The sequence below is a fragment of the Phlebotomus papatasi genome, chromosome 4 (assembly GCF_024763615.1).
Source record: "Phlebotomus papatasi isolate M1 chromosome 4, Ppap_2.1, whole genome shotgun sequence".
In the NCBI taxonomy this organism is placed as follows: Eukaryota; Metazoa; Arthropoda; class Insecta; order Diptera; family Psychodidae; genus Phlebotomus; species Phlebotomus papatasi.
The window spans coordinates 3,310,289-3,327,935 of record NC_077225.1 but is presented as its reverse complement, the minus strand read 5'-3'; the positions used below and the strand labels follow the sequence as shown (position 1 = coordinate 3,327,935).

Here is a 17,647-nt window from a genome sequence, read left to right as displayed (position 1 = left end):
AAAAACTTCGTTTAACCCTCAACAATATAAAAACTTACCATTGACAGATCCGCCATACAATATACCTGGTAACATTGACCTAATCCTGGGAGCGAATGTCTATGCAGCTGTACTAAAGCCTGATATAAACAAAGAAGAGAATGGGCTCATGGCTCAAAATACAAAGCTTGGATGGATTATCCTGGGAAAAACCACTAACGTCACAACTCAAAAGGAAGTGATCAGCATGGTATCTCTAGCAGAAATCGACAAAACACTTAGAGATTTCTGGGAGATCGACGTTGCAAACAATACTACTGAAGATTTACAAGAAGTATGTTAACTTCATTTCAAAGACACGCACACCAGACTGGAAAATGGCAGATATCAAGTAAGGCTTCCATTCAAGAAGGAAACTGAAATGAAACTTGGAGACTCAAGAAGCCAAGCACTTGCCAGATTTCTATCAATGGAACGTAAATTCGCAACAAATTTAGAGCTAAAACAAGAATACGCCAAATTCATGAACGAATACGAAGAACTAGGACATATGACCATGGCACCAAACTACATTGGCTCACCTCATAATGTATACTACTTACCACATCATGCAGTGTTCAAAATGGAGAGCACAACGACAAAGACAAGAGTCGTCTTCGACGCATCTTGCAAAAGCTCTTCTGGAATATCACTAAACAACATACTTCACACCGGTCCAAAAATCCAACAAGATCTGACACAGATACTTACAAGATGGCGAAAATATTGTATTGTGTGCACAGCAGATGTAGAAAAAATGTTCCGTCAAATAAATCTCCACGAAGATGATCGAAACTACCATCGCATCTTATGGCGAGACGACACCAGAGAAGCCGTGAAAGAATATCAACTGAATACCGTAACTTACGGCACAGGCCCAGCTACATACTTGTCAGTGAGAGTTCTGAAACAACTAGCCATAGATGAAGGTGATAAGTATCCCAAGGCCGCAAACATTCTTCAACAAGATTTCTACGTGGATGACATGCTAACAGGCGCTGATTCGCAGGAAGAAGCAGAAGAAATATATATCCAAATCACCAAGCTCATGGCGCTTGGCCAAATGAACATACGAAAATGGACAAGCAATTCAATGGAGCTAATGCAGAAAATTCCAGAGGAATCTCGAGAAAAGGGTATCATCCAAATAAAAGAAGACGAGACAATAAAGCCATTAGGAATCCATTGGAGTCCAACAAGGGATGAATTCCAATACACAATAAAATTCTCACATGACAAGCAGTGGATAAAGCGCGGAATATTATCCAAAATCGCCTCGATTTTCGATCCAACAGGCTGGCTTGCGCCGACAATCCTACGCGCAAAAATAAATATGCAAGCACTGTGGAAGGAAAACATTGGATGGGACGAAAAACCCTCACAAACGTTCATCAAACACTGGATAGAATTCTGCGAAGACATCATCAATATACAAAAAATACGTATTCCTAGATGGACTAGATACAAACCAGGAGCGACCATAGAACTTCATGGTTTCTCAGATGCATCGAGACTAGCATACGCTGCTTGCGTATATGTTCGCATCATCTACAAAAACAGAGTCACAATCTCACTAATAGCAGCCAAAACCAGAGTTGCGCCAATTAAAGGGAATATTACTATTCCTAGAATGGAGTTATGCGGAGCAGTACTTCTCGCAAACCTAATGAAAACTACAGAAGAGGCTTTAGACATGAAGATCAGCAAAAAATATGCATGGTGTGATAGTCAAATCACACTTGCATGGATCGATAAGGACCCATCAACTTGGCAGACATACATTGCAAATCGGGTCAATAAAATTCATCAATGCACTCCAAGAGAAATTTGGAATTACATTGCCTCAGACGAAAACCCGGCAGACATTGCTTCGCGAGGTATCACAGCAGATGCCCTTGTAGGCTGCAAGCTGTGGTGGCGGGGGCCAAGATGGCTACGCCATGACGAGGAAGAATGGCCAGTTAATAATCAAGATGAAGCATTATTAGAGCTTGAAAAAACCATGATGAAAGCAAACAACAGTCCATTTGCAAACTAGCAATCTTTACCGACGAGGGAGCAGAACAAGAAATCGGAAAAAAACAAATGGTTCGCTGAAGATCCAAATGAATGTGATTGGACAAACAGAGTCCTAGAAAAATTGTCCTCATTCCAAAAATGGTTACCACATTTGCTTATTTGAGGAGATATATAACAAACTGCCAAAGAAAAACACGAAAAGAAGAGAAAATCACTGGAGAGTTGAGCGTTAAGGAAAGGGAAGATGCGAGCCTGAAGGTGATCAAAATCATTCAAGCCATTCATTTCGCAGATGAAATAAAAGCAATCGAAAACTCCAAACCAATCTCGGTCAAAAGTAAACTAAAAAACCTAAATCCAATACTGCAAAACGGAATACTAAGAGTTGGGGGAAGAATACAAAATTCCCACTTGCCAACGAATCACAAAAATCCCATCATTCTTCCAAAATGTCATATGACCGACTTAATTATCAGGGAGACTCACATGGATGTACTTCATGGGGGACCACAACTCACCCTAAACCAACTTCGAACTGAGTATTGGATAATCAAAGGAAAATACTACATCGAGGCAATTCTAAACAAGTGTTTGAACTGCGCAAAACAGAAGGAAGAAATGTTAAGCCAGATGATGGGAGATCTACCAGCATCCAGAGTTACACCAGCGCCACCCTTTTCGAGATGTGGTGTAGACTACGCAGGACCCATCACGACCCGAAGGAACAAGGGAAGAGGGAGAGGTTCTGAAAAATCATACTTAGCCATATTTGTGTGCCTGGTAACCAAGGCAATCCACATTGAGGTGGTAACAGAGCTCACCACAGAAGCCTTTTTAGCTGCACTAAAAAGATTCATGGGGAGAAGAGGAAAGCCGTTAATAATCATGAGTGACAATGGAACTAATTTTGTCGGAGCTCAACGCAGTCTCGACAAAGAAATGCAACAAACCATCAAAGAGTCTTCAAAAGCAGCTGCCATACAAATAACAAAACAAGGCATAACGTGGAAATTTATACCTCCGGGTGCTCCACACTTCGGAGGATTGTGGGAAGCCGCCGTAAAGGGCATCAAATATCACATCCTCAGAACAGTAGGCCTCACACAACTCACCTATGAGGAACTCACAACTCTTCTAGCGCAAGTGGAAGCTTGTGTCAATTCTAGACCTCTAACGGAATTGTCAAATGATCCTGAGGACATCGAAGCCTTAACCCCAGGACACTTCTTAATTGGCAGAGCCATTACCAGTCCACCACAACAGGACATCCCCGAAAACAATCCTATTAATCGCTGGAGAATGATAACCAAATTCAACCAGCAGATATGGAAACGATGGTCCAGAGAATATCTATGCACATTACAACAAAGAACCAAATGGCAAAATAAGATGGAATGCCCAAAGATAGGAGATCTTGTACTCTTGAGGGAAGATAATCTACCACCACTCAACTGGCCTCTTGCTCGCATAATAGAACTACACCCAGGAAGAGATGGACTAACAAGAGTGGTAACAATTCGACTGAAAGGTAACAAAACAAAGCAGGCTCCAATCCATAAGTTACCCAGACTACCAATATCCACAGCACAAGAGTCAAATAATGAAGCTTCAACTCCTGATGATGGTGAAGCAGTTACAACCTCTACTCCACAGCCAACTACTTCAAAGGGTAGAAGTAGTACTCGACGAGAAAAACAACAAACAGTTGCTAGACGTCCAACAACGAGATCTTGTACCAAGGCACTGTTGCTCACAATCCTACAAATAATGTTAATGCTAACAACAGTCTTCGCCTCAAATTTTATAATCCATTCACCAGATTCTGGATTATACATTGAGAAATTGGGATCAGCTCACCTAAGCAGAGGAAATTTGAGACTGGACTTAGCATTCTCCAAGCAAGAACTCATAAGGGAAAGGGCAACCATCCTGCATGTCTGGAACAAGATTTCAAGTCAATGCACTGAAACAAAGAAAATTGCAGAAACTTCTCATTGCGAGATTCTCATTCAACATAAAGCACATGAGAGAAACATAATTTTGGATCAAATAAGTGAACTAATTAACTACGATACAAAAAAGGTTACAACAAACAAGCGTACAAAAAGAGGAATGTTTGGAAAATTAGTAAACTTCATATTTGGCAGTGATGAAGATGATCTCTACACTCACCTAGATGCATTGGGTCACAACCACAATGCATTACTGCAAACAATGAATCAACAAACACTACTGCTAAATACCCGAATATCTCAATCAAACACCATAGTCGAGAATAAGCTTAGACTATTCAACGAGCGTGTTGATATTCTCACTCAAGCAATCAAGGAAATGCAAGCTAATTGTTTAGGCATTGATCAAAACCAACTAGAAATTCGAATGTTAAGTGCCTACATGGGTGCCGACAATTACTACTTGGAGATAAAAGAAAGGTACAGCGCTCTTCTACAAGCCTTAAATGAGAAAACAAATGGGATAGAGCTAATCAGTAAGGAACAATTACAAGATACAATAGATAAAGCTCATAAAAAATTAGGGCCTGGGTTGATAATCTCCGATCATAGTCTCAAGACAGCGAAATACAAAGTCACAGAAGACAATATTACTGTTCACATATACTTTGATATCATGGAGTCTACCACCTACGAATTAATACACGTGATCGCAATCCCAAAACATCTTTACAATGACACGTATCTATTACGAGACATCGAGAATTCACTACTAGGAGTGGATTATCATAATCAAAAGAATTTCATCATGAACAATGAAGATCTCAGAAGCTGCAAAATTCTTACCCAAGGAAATCACATGTGCAAGACAGACATCGTATACAACATCCCAGATCGTCCATCGTGTGTACTAGATGAAATCTTCAGACGACATCAAGGTGAAGAGTGTGTCACAAAGAAAGTGACTGTTCAGGATGCAATCTGGAAAAAGTTAAACACCGAGAACACCTGGTTCTACATAACTGAAAAACCGATATCAGTAGCAGTGCTCTGTAGCGGATTTCGGGAAGAAACACTCATCAACGGTTCAGGAATTCTCCACGAAAGCGTGACTGCTTTGTGAAAACTAAAGCATTAACGCTACGATCAAATTACACCATGGAACTTCAAGTACAAGCAACCTATAATCAACCAATCATCTTTCCTGATTTCAATATGACAGAGCTAGTACATCAACATCCCATTATCCTGAGAAGCTCATCAATCATCAAAGAATCAGAAGATATATTCGCCAAGGCTGCTACTCCAGTTCCCACTGTAATGACAATGGAGGTACAACCGATACCCAAGCACACCCCATATACCATATCAGCGATAATCGTCGTAATCATTCTACTAGTCATCACTTGGAAGACCAGAGCACATTGGTGGCCATTCATCAAGAATAACGTCTGCAGCTCAGAAACAAAGGATATCGAAAAGGGACATCAGCAGACAAATCAGGAAGAAAAATTGGATCCACCACTGGCTCAGCGACTTCGGCAGATCTTGAACAAAGAAGAACCCACGCAACAGAATACTGTGGGCCCCCAAGATGTTCAGGATGAACATAAATATCAACTTATTTAAATTATAATTAAGGTACTAATTAAATATCCCGTGAAGGAGATTATTATTTGTTAGTCTTTCAGACTCTAAAGCTGGCTATACATTAGACATAATTTATTGAAATGTTTCTTTTCAATGTCAAATATTGACAAGGATTGCCTCCACATTGCAAAGATTTATTGACATAAATGTTTCCATATTGAAGAAAATTGCCCAGTGTGTAGGCAAATATTGAAATATTTGTTTCAATATGGAACATTTTATTCAATATTTTATTTCATTATTTTGAATGGCTACAAACTAGGCCAAATCATTTCAATAAAAAATTACAAAGTCACATTGAAATAAAATTTCAAAGAAATTCTAAATATCAAATTGATTTGATATTTCCTTCAATATTTTTTAATGGTCAGGAATCTTCGTCCTTCAGAACATCACAGAACTGCTCGATTTTCCTTGTACATGAATGAAAACACATCCAAGATCAAAATCCAAGTCAAGACACATCTCACCTGCTTTCTCCAGAAAATCCCAGATTCTCGGAATTTGATTACACATTTTGTTCAATCTCCTCAAGAACCCAACTTGGTCAGCACTAATCACCTGCTTCCTTCGGAAAATCTCAGAACTTCTGGGATTTTCTTGCATATTATGCCCAGAACAATTCAGATACCTTCTGTGGTCAGAAGATTTCTGGAGCTTCCTCCTGGAAATCCCAGATCTTCTGGGATTTTCTTGTATATTATGCCCAGAACACTTCAGATACCTTCTGTGGTCAGAAGATTTCTGGAGCTTCCTCCTGGAAATCCCAGATCTTCTGGGATTTTCTTGCATACTATGCCCAGAACAATTCAGATACCTTCTGTGGTCAGAAGATTTCTGGAGCTTCCTCCTGGAAATCCCAGATCTTCTGGGATTTTCTTGTATATTATGACCAGAACACTTCAGATACCTTCTGTGGTCAGAGGATTTCTGGAGCTTCCTCCTGGAAATCCCAGATCTTCTGGGATTTTCTTGTATATTATGCCCAGAACACTTCAGATACCTTCTGTGGTCAGACGATTCCTGGAGCTTCCTCCTGGAAATCCCAGATCTTCTGGGATTTTCTTGTATATTATGCCCAAAACCCTTCAGATACCTTCTGTGGTCAGAAGATTCCTGGAGCTTCCTCCAAGAAATCCCAGATCTTCTGGGATTTTCTTGTATATTATGCCCAAAACCCTTCAGATACCTTCTGTGGTCAGACGATTCCTGGAGCTTCCTCCTGGAAATCCCAGATCTTCTGGGATTTTCTTGTATATTATGCCCAAAACCCTTCAGATACCTTCTGTGGTCAGACGATTCCTGGAGCTTCCTCCTGGAAATCCCAGATCTTCTGGGATTTTCTTGCGTATTATGCCCAAAACACTTCAGATACCTTCTGTGGTCAGAAGATTTCTGGAGCTTCCTCCAGAAAATCCCAGATCTTCTGGGATTTTCTTGCGTATTATGCCCAAAACACTTCAGATACCTTCTGTGGTCAGAAGATTTCTGGAGCTTCCTCCTGGAAATCCCAGATCTTCTGGGATTTTCTTGTATATTATGCCCAGAACAATTCAGATACCTTCTGTGGTCAGAAGATTTCTGGAGCTTCCTCCTGGAAATCCCAGATCTTCTGGGATTTTCTTGTATATTATGCTCAGAACACTTCAGATGACTACTGTGGTCAGAAGATTTCTGGAGCTTCCTCCTGGAAATCCCAGATCTTCTGGGATTTTCTTGTATATTATGCCCAGAACACTTCAGATACCTTCTGTGGTCAGAAGATTTCTGGAGCTTCCTCCAAGAAATCCCAGATCTTCTGGGATTTTCTTGTATATTATGACCAGAACACTTCAGATACCTTCTGTGGTCAGAAGATTTCTGGAGCTTCCTCCTGGAAATCCCAGATCTTCTGGGATTTTCTTGCGTATTATGCCCAAAACACTTCAGATACCTTCTGTGGTCAGACGATTTCTGGAGCTTCCTCCTGGAAACCCCAGATCTTCTGGGATTTTCTTGCGTATTATGCCCAGAACAATTCAGATACCTTCTGTGGTCAGAAGATTTCTGGAGCTTCCTCCTGGAAATCCCAGATCTTCTAGGATTTTCTTGTATATTATGCCCAGGACACTTCAGATACCTTCTGTGGTCAGAATATTTCTGGAGCTTCCTCCAAGAAATCCCAGATCTTCTGGGATTTTCTTGTATATTATGACCAGAACACTTCAGATATCTTCTGTGGTCAGACGATTCCTGGAGCTTCCTCCTGGAAATCCCAGATCTTCTGGGATTTTCTTGTATATTATGACCAGAACACTTCAGATACCTTCTGTGGTCAGAAGATTTCCGGAGTTTCCTCCTGGAAATCCCAGATCTTCTGGGATTTTCTTGTATATTATGACCAGAACACTTCAGATACCTTCTGTGGTCAGAAGATTTCTGGAGTTTCCTCCAAGAAATCCCAGATCTTCTGGGATTTTCTTGTATATTATGACCAGAACACTTCAGATACCTTCTGTGGTCAGAGGATTTCTGGAGCTTCCTCCTGGAAATCCCAGATCTTCTGGGATTTTCTTGTATATTATGCCCAGAACACTTCAGATACCTTCTGTGGTCAGAAGATTTCTGGAGCTTCCTCCTGGAAATCCCAGTCTTCTGGGATTTTCTTGCGTATTATGCCCAGAACAATTCAGATACCTTCTGTGGTCAGAAGATTTCTGGAGCTTCCTCCTGGAAATCCCAGATCTTCTGGGATTTTCTTGTATATTATGACCAGAACACTTCAGATACCTTCTGTGGTCAGAAGATTTCTGGAGCTTCCTCCAAGAAATCCCAGATCTTCTGGGATTTTCTTGTATATTATGACCAGAACACTTCAGATACCTTCTGTGGTCAGAGGATTTCTGGAGCTTCCTCCTGGAAATCCCAGATCTTCTGGGATTTTCTTGCATATTATGCCCAGAACAATTCAGATACCTTCTGTGGTCAGAAGATTTCTGGAGCTTCCTCCTGGAAATCCCAGATCTTCTGGGATTTTCTTGTATATTATGCCCAAAACACTTCAGATACCTTCTGTGGTCAGAAGATTTCTGGAGCTTCCTCCTGGAAATCCCAGATCTTCTGGGATTTTCTTGTATATTATGCCCAGAACACTTCAGATACCTTCTGTGGTCAGAGGATTTCTGGAGCTTCCTCCAGGAAATCCCAGATCTTCTGGGATTTTCTTGTATATTATGCCCAGAACACTTCAGATACCTTCTGTGGTCAGAAGATTTCTGGAGCTTCCTCCTGGAAATCCCAGATCTTCTGGGATTTTCTTGTTCATTATGCCCAAAGTACTTCAGATTGGAAACATAATCCAAATGGAATTAATAACTTGAATTCTCACAGACTCTCAGGATCATGCTTCGTATCATACCGTAGGAGAGTTTACTATCGCGAGCAAAAGGACTGGATAGCCACAACTACAAGCCTTCGTTCCCTCTGTAGGATTCCAATTCGTATCATAAAATTATACCAAGAAGCGTTTGAAGTTTGACGTAAAATGGCAATTTATTAAATGATTTTTATACAATACTTTATTATTTTAAATTATTAGTCCTGGTGCTGAATAAAATTTTGTCACGTTCCTTGCAACACCTGTTACAATTGATTCCTTCCCACTGCTATCCAGAGGTTTTCTCCATTTCTCGTCGTGTGCAGAAGCCTTCCGAAACACTGCTCACACTTGCACTCTTGCATTTCTTGAATAAATCTCTAGTAAATGGAATCCTTCAGTATTTGGACACTCAGAGCACTCACGACAAGTTTCATCTTTCCAAACAATCCCTTTGCCACATCAATTCCACCCAAAATAAAATGCAGAGATAATATCCAGTAGTGCTGCAGCCTGAAGGAAATTTGGTCATGTGCATCTTGCATAAATGCTCTATCTACCTCTATCATGAGGTTTTTCTTCAACTCTGGAATCACACCTTCAAGGTTCAAGCTTTTAGCCAATACTCCTCCCACCTGCGTTCCTGAATATTTTGCAAAAAACAGCAATTGAATGGAAATCGTGGGCTTTCTTGGAGTTAGAGGACTCATGCTAAAGTACCTGGGTACAAGTTCAGGTTTTTAATGACTCCTGGGATTCTTCTGATGAACATTCTTTTAAAATATTGTAATAATTTGTTAGGAAAACAAAATTAGTTGATAGAAAAGGAAAAATAACATATTTTGAGGTTATGTTCTCACATTCCGGAATTCAGAAAATCTACCAACGTACAATGTGAAGTTGGCTATATACGCTATATATCGCTCGTGTGTACAATTTCCCTCCAAGTTCGCACGAAGTTAACATAGTTGCGAAATTGAGAATTATGCTCTGTGTTCTCAAGAGTATTTCTTCTATAGTGATACAAAATTTGGAGAGAATCCTTCAAAATGAACGCGAAAAGTCAAAATACGAGTGAATTTATTCAGTGTCTGAAAAAGCACGACTGCCTCTGGAAAGTTGACGCAGTTCAATATAAAGATAAAAACGCCAAAAACTTGGCAAAGGAAGAACTGAAAAATATTTTGAGAAAAGTAGAGCCTGATGCCAACAAAGACACTGTCTCAAAGAAAATTAATTCTTTACGCACGAACTTCAAACAAGAGTTAGCCTTGTTTAGAAAAGAATACCCTTCTGGCTCCGCTGGTAGTGATAATTATAAATCACAAACTACTTACTTACTTATCCGGCGCTACAACCAATTACTGGTCTTGGCCTGACTCAGGACCCGTCGCCACTCGAGCCTGTTACGCGCCACTGTTCTCCAATTCCGCACCCCTAATGAGTTGGCGTCCTGGTCCACGCCGTCGGTCCATCTGAGGCTGGGTCGGCCTCGTCTCCTCGTAGCATAAAGTCCGCCCCTAAAGACTTTCCAGGCTGGGTCGTCCTCATCCTTGCGAACCAGATGACCAGCCCACCGGAGCCTATTGAGGCGTATTTGCTTGACGACAGTTACCTCTCGGTAGCGCTCATACACCTCATAGTTGTATAGGCTCCGGAATCGTCCCTCCTCACATATGGGGCCAAAAATCCGTCGTCATGGCAACATCATTCAAACTGAGGCCCGTTTGGGACTTAGAACTGGCATTCATTACTATTCTGATCTTCGGTCCAGTAGGAGAGTGCTTAGTTACGCAATGGTGGGGCATATAGAAACTTGGCTTGTTGACTTCGTGAGGGGGAACTTCTTCAAAGAACTCCAAGTCAAGGTTTTCCTGCATAGCAGCATGATATAACTGTCGTAGATCTGGTTTGGAGGCAAGCCTTTTTTCTAAGTGGAGAAGTTGGCGTGTGGCATTTGGGAGGTTGTCGTGCAATCGCACTAATGTAGGCTTGAATGGAACTTGGACAATGAAGCGTCCCGTGGAATCTCTGGAGGTTGTGGTCTGGAAAATGTTTTCTACAATCTCATGATCTGGGGCCTTGATATGTGGAGAATCAATCTCTTCAACCTCCCAAAATCCTTTGAGAGATGAATCGATTGAGGCAAGTGTGGTTGCTACACACACAATGGGCTGGTTGGGCTTTGTTGTGGTATAAGGGCCTGAAAGGATCCACCCGAAACAACTATCCTTCATAACGGGGAACCCTGAGCCCAAGCGAAGGATTCTGTCCGTATAGATCTCATTATAGAACTCGTTTCCTATCAGGAGATCAATTACCTGAGGGAAGTGCCATGTGGGATCGGCCAATTCAATTCCCGAGGGAATGGGAATTTCTTGCTGATTTACCTCCCAGTTAGGAAGTTTCTGTTGGAGGACAGAAGGTACTATCTGGCATGTCATGGTAAAATGGGTTTCGCCATCTTGAGATTGGATATTGCAATCCGTTTGGAATCGTGATGTCGAACCACCCTCGACAACCCTACCTATGAACGTGTTGGACATGGACTTGGGCAGCTTTAGTTTTTGGAAAAATGATTGTGAAAGAAGGTTGACTTGGGCGCCTGAATATAATAAAGCGCGACATTGATGGGAAACTCCATATTTGTCGAGGATTCTGACAATGGCTGTCTCTAAAAAGACTCTTTTCCTGGACTGAGTGGACGTGGTAGACGTGATGACTGCATTGTCATTGGGCTGGTCTGTGGGTGGACTTGGAATTGGTGGCTGTTCTTCTGACTTATCAGTGGTCGTGGCAACTGTGGACTTTGATGGATTCTGTGTTTGATCTCTTATTGTTTCTGTGGGGGTCCGCAAATCAGGTCGACTGGGTCCAAAGGATCCATGAAGCAATGTGTTGTGGTGGCCCTCACACTTGCGACATGAGTAAAACGTACAATCTCGGGTTTGGTGGTTTTGGGTCAAGCACTTCCGACATCGATTGAACTTCCTGATCAACTCGAGCCGATCAGCAGAATCCATTTTAAGAAATGTTGGACATTTGAAGATCGGATGCCCGCTTTGATCGCAAGCGATGCATTCAGATTGGGATGGCGTGGCAAGAACTGTAGAGGAATTTCGGTTGAACTTGGAAATTGGGGTACTACTTGGTTTATTCTGATTCGTAGTGGGCTTACTGGGACATGGCTGATATCTTTCAATGGACTTCATTCTACTTTGGAGGAATGTCATGAATGTTGGGAGAGTGGGCGTGCTATTCTGGATTTCCCTTGACCAGAGAACTTTAGTCTCATGATCCAACTTGTCTAGCAATAAATATATTACCCATGGGTCTCGCGAGGTAACCTCGAGCGCGTCAAGTGCATCCAGAATGGACTTGGCCGTGACTACTAACTCGGTGAAATTAGCCTTTGTCGGATTGGAAATGGGAAGTAATTCGCAGAAGTCCTTGATATGTTCGTGAATAACCGATGCTTGATCCTCGAAATGATTAGAAAGGACATCCCAAGCTACCCTATAATTGGCATTAGTGATCTTTAGAGTCTTAATCATCTTCTTGGCATTCACGTCAACATTAGTGACAAGATAATGCAACCTTTGGACATCGGATAGCTTTCGGTCAAGATGGACAATATTGATGAACATGTCCCTAAAGGGAGGCCAATCGACATAATTACCGGAGAATTTAGGAATCTCTATGTTTGGGAGTTTGGACTTACTTGAACCAAGTGACTCAGAATCGTGTATAGGCTGTATGGACGTGGTCACTGCTTGACCTAGTTTCTCTATCACTGTTTGGGACCTGAGCTCTGCATTTACTTGATGTTGCAAAAGTGTGGCAAGGGCCTTTTCAATACTTGACAAATCTAGACTATTCGACGCAGATTGCTTTGAATCCAAGTGGTTATCCTTTGGAATGGGTGAATGGGACGACTGCCCTTCACCATTGTCATCGTCTTCATCGACCTCTACTTCGTCCTCTTCTACATCCCTGCGACCTAGGACATTTTTTAAGAAACTCTCGACAGAGTTTAAACGCTCTAGAAACGTCTGGTGATGCTCATTTTCTTGGTCTTCATCTACACCTGACCTGAGCATGTCCTCATGAAGCACCTCAATTTGCGCTTTAATACCTTCGAGAGTCGTGAGTTTCATGTAAATGTCTGTAGCTGTAAACGAAGCCTCATCCCGACCGACTCTTCTAACATAGTCTTCGAGTCGAGTCAAATGGCCTTTCAGCGTATTCCGCTTACCGAGGAGAGTCATTTTGGAAATTGAAATGATTGGGACGTAGATGGATAATTGTTTGAACCTATCTCTATAGTACTCTCGCAAATACCGTTCTTCAGTGGCAAGGTAGCGGGACTGTATTATCAATTTATTGAAGCCAGTACAATATGGGCAATGGGTATTGAATCGTCACGATCGGACGTCAAAGGCAGAGAAGGACCATAAAAAATGTAACGGAATTCCACTGACCTGATTAAATATATGCGATGAATAGGTTAGAAGGGGGCTCTGGATGGCACCTGCAGTCCCTCAGAGACGAACCTGATTAAATATATGCGATGAATAGGTTAGAAGGGGGCTCCTAGCCAGTATTCGGCTTGAAGGGCGATAAAAAATGTAACGGAATTCCACTGACCTGATTAAATATATGCGATGAATAAGTTAGAAGGGGGCTCTGGATGGCACCTGCAGTCCCTCAGAGACGAACCTGATTAAATATATGCGATGAATAGGTTAGAAGGGGGCTCTGGATGGCACCTGCAGTCCCTCAGAGACGAACCTGATTAAATATATGCGATGAATAGGTTAGAAGGGGGCTCTGGATGGCACCTGCAGTCCCTCAGAGACGAACCTGATTAAATATATGCGATGAATAGGTTAGAAGGGGGCTCCTAGCCGGTATTCGGCTTGAAGGGCGATAAAAAAGAATCGCTCTACTCCTTGCGCAGTCGCTCCTTCTGGCGTCTCTCTATGGTATGCGATACTCTCCAGAGATCCTGGGATATCTTGTGGTACGATTGATAATCTTGCACCCCACGTGCAGCCGCGTGTCGCCTTCCAAATCTCAAGGGTTTTGCAATTGCGGCAACCAGATAACGATTATATTGGCACCGTTCCTTCTGAGACCTTGGAAACACACTCCTTACAGGCACTGCACTTAAAGAGGCAAAATGACACATATCTTATGGCTAAAGCATAGGATATGTGTCATTTTGCCTCTGAGCTCCACAATTTTGCTTTTAATTCTTCGAAAGCGTCATTGCATTCTTTACTCCAATTAAAAATTACGTTTTTTTTTTAAAGATGATATAGTGGGGCCGAAATTTTTGCAAAGTGAAGTGAAGTGCAGTTTTTCAAGTGAAGGCCTCTATCTCTCATAGTTTCCGAGATAATCAACTTTAAAGATTTTCAGACACTTTTATGCATTTCTCGTCCGATTTTCTTAATTTTCCAGTGAAATTTTGCACATTTCAAGCCTGAGAGAGGCTCTAAATGGATGTAAATTTTGAGGCCTCTATCTCTCATAGTTTCCGAGATAATCGACTATAAAGATTTTCAGACACTTTTATGCATTTCTCGTCCAATTTCCTTAATTTTCCAGTGAAATTTTGCACATTTCAAGCCTGAGAGAGGCTCTAAATGGATGTAAATTTTGAGGCCTCTATCTCTCATAGTTTCCGAGATAATCGACTTTAAAGATTTTCAAACACTTTTATGAATTTCTCGTCCAATTTCCTTAATTTTCCAGTGAAATTTTGCACATATCAAACCTGAAAGAAGCTCTAAATAGATGTAAAGTTTGAGGCCTCTATCTCTCATAGTTTCCGAGATAATCAACTTTAAAGATTTTCAGACACTTTTATGCATTTCTCATCCAATTTAATGTAGAAATATCGTTCGAGTTTGTCACAATCCGATTTTGCAACGAAGGAATCACACCTCTATAAGCTGATCTAGGCTTATCACTGGCTTTTTTATTGCGTGAAATTTTTTAGGATCGGGTAAATTTCCCTTATCCGTTACAAGATGGCCTAAATAGGTAACCTCTTTATTCAAGAATGAACACTTCGCAGGATTGAGTTTAAGATTGTACTTTCTAAGTCTTTCAAAAATTTTAATCAAATTTTCGTTATGATGCTTGACATTACAGCCAAACACAATAACATCATCAACATATAAGAAAGCACAATCTGGCGAGAGTCCTGATAAAGCTATTGATAACATTCTCTGGAAACTGTTAGCGGATATTTTAAGTCCGAAAGGAAGTCTTTTAAAATGATAGTGATTTGATCTTGAAGTGAATGCAGTTAAAGGGCGTGACTCTTCATCGAGTTCAATTTGGTGAAATGAATTTTTTAGGTCTAAAGTAGAAAAGTATTTTGCCCTTCCCAGTTCATCTAAAATTTCGTCTATTCGGGGTAGCGGAAACTTATCCCCCATTATTCTTTTGTTTAATTCTCTAAAATCTAGGACGAGACGCCACTTTTTCGAAGAATCTATGGATTTCTTAGGTACCAAAAGCAATGGAGAATTATAACTACTGACAGATGCTTCAATACAGTCCTGTTTTAAAAGTTCATCTACTTGTAAATTAATTTCAGGAAGTTGTGTCTTTGGTACACGATAATTTCGGATAAATACCGGAGATGTATCAGTTAATGAAATTTTTTGTTTGTAAAAGTTATTTACTGTTAAATTATCATTTTCTAAACAAAAAATATCGTGGTATTTTATACAGATATCTATAATACTTTCTAATGCAAAATCCGGTATTGTGCTCAAATTTAACTCTTTTAAAAGTTGTTTAATGCGTTCATCTTTAGTATTTTTCAAGGAATTAACCGAGGCATTCTTTATATTGAAAACATGGTATGCCGAAAGAGGTTCTAGTTCTGGTGTAAAATCTTTAATTACTACTTCCTCTTCATTTGTGTTAATTAATTTTATATAAGCAGTACCTCGAACGATACTGTTAGCAACAAAGACACCTTCCTGGATCTCTTTGGACAAAATTACTGAATCTTCATCTATTAATGTTTCAATTTTTCTTATAATTTCGCATCGGGGCGGAATTACTATAACATTTTCGTCAATATGATTGTAAATAGGAATCGTAATTAAACAGTCATGTAAACAAATTTTTAAAATCCAATTTTCAAAATCTAATGAACAACCATATTTTATCAAAAAATCTCTACCTAAAATCACATATGGTGTAATAGGAACATATTCATCAATAATTTGGAAATCATGATTTAATTTTATTCCGGAACCAAAGTCTAACGCAAAAGAAGACACACCAATTGTTCGAAATTTTTCACGTGATATTCCTTTTAGTAAACAAAATTTTGATACATTTATTTGTACATTTCTAGCTAGATGTGCTTTACATATTGAAATATCAGCACCGCTGTCAACCAGAACAGTGACAGGGTGACCATTTAGTTTGATTTTAATAAAAGTGCCATTAGATATATTTAAGCAATAGCAATTTGATTCAATAATTTTGTCTTGGACTGTATTTTTTATTGATGTTGCGTATAATGCTCTGGTATTTCGTGAACAATTATAGACGGATTTTGCTGGTGTTCCGTTTCAAAAAAATGAACATTACGCGAATTATTATTTTGTCCATTACGGGAAGTATTTTGTGAATAATATTGATTTCCCGATTGATTGTAGTTTCGTCCTCGATTGTTATTATTATTAGAACCGCCATTGTCTTGTCTATAGTTTCCACGTCCTGATCCAAAACCGCCTCTCGTATTACCACGAGAAGATCTTCCACGGTTAGAATTTCCTCGACCTCGGGACGTGTTGTTATTAGAAAAATTGCCACGAGATTTATTAGATCCTCTACCCCTTTGATGTTTGCCACCACCACGTTTATAGGTGTAAATTTTTGCTTCTTGAGGGGTGGTCTCTGATTCTACCGCAATAGACGAGGCACAGGATAGTGTTTTAGGCCGGTCAGCTCTGACAACAGTTCGCACTGGTTCATTTAGACCAGATGCAAAAGCAAGTAAGCCCAGTTCATCATTTATTGATCGAATAACTGATGAATTATTCGTACCGCGATTAGAAATTTGAACATCATTAAGCTCGGCTACTAAAGCTTCCATTTCTTCACTAAACTTTGCAACCGATCGATTTCCTTGCTTCAGTTTATTAATATCGGAAGTTATTTTTTGAACTGTGCGCCCAGATTTAAAATTATTAAGGAGTAGATCCCTAAATTGTGCTACGGTCTTTGGCTCGTCATTACCTACAAGCTTGTTTTTTGCCTTCTGAGAAATGCGGGTACGAAATACAAATTTTAAAAATTTCTCTATTTTAGCATCGTCTCTCAAATCTTCACTCATAAGCTCTACAAGTTCAACAAAATTATGGAGCTTTTCTTGAGTCCCGTCGAACTCAGGAACAACTTTCAAAATTGAAACTACGTTAAATTCACCCATTTTTGTATCAGAAATATTATCCTGTTTTTTTGAATCAACAACATCTAATTGTTCAGGCTCACAATAATTGTCATCATCACTAGATTTATTGGAACCCGTGAGTGGTTTAACTTTCAAATTTGATAAAAGTAATTTAACTCTTTTTACAGCATCAATAAATGCTAACTTTTGGTAATTTAATTT

The 17,647-nt window shown here is 40.2% G+C and overlaps 2 protein-coding genes across 2 annotated transcripts; one reads left to right on the top strand and one right to left on the bottom strand.

Moving 5' to 3' along the window:
- The first annotated feature begins 775 nt into the window (after nt 1–775).
- LOC129808538 (uncharacterized) lies at nt 776–2,056 on the top strand. The gene has a single exon (XM_055858316.1). It carries the CDS (start codon nt 776–778, stop codon nt 2,054–2,056), a length of 1,281 nt encoding a protein of 426 aa, XP_055714291.1.
- Nucleotides 2,057–10,664: 8,608 nt separating this feature from the next.
- On the bottom strand, nt 10,665–13,262 carry LOC129808537 (uncharacterized). The gene has a single exon (XM_055858315.1). The coding sequence runs from the start codon at nt 13,260–13,262 to the stop codon at nt 10,665–10,667; it is 2,598 nt and encodes an 865-aa protein (XP_055714290.1).
- Nucleotides 13,263–17,647: the final 4,385 nt, after the last annotated feature.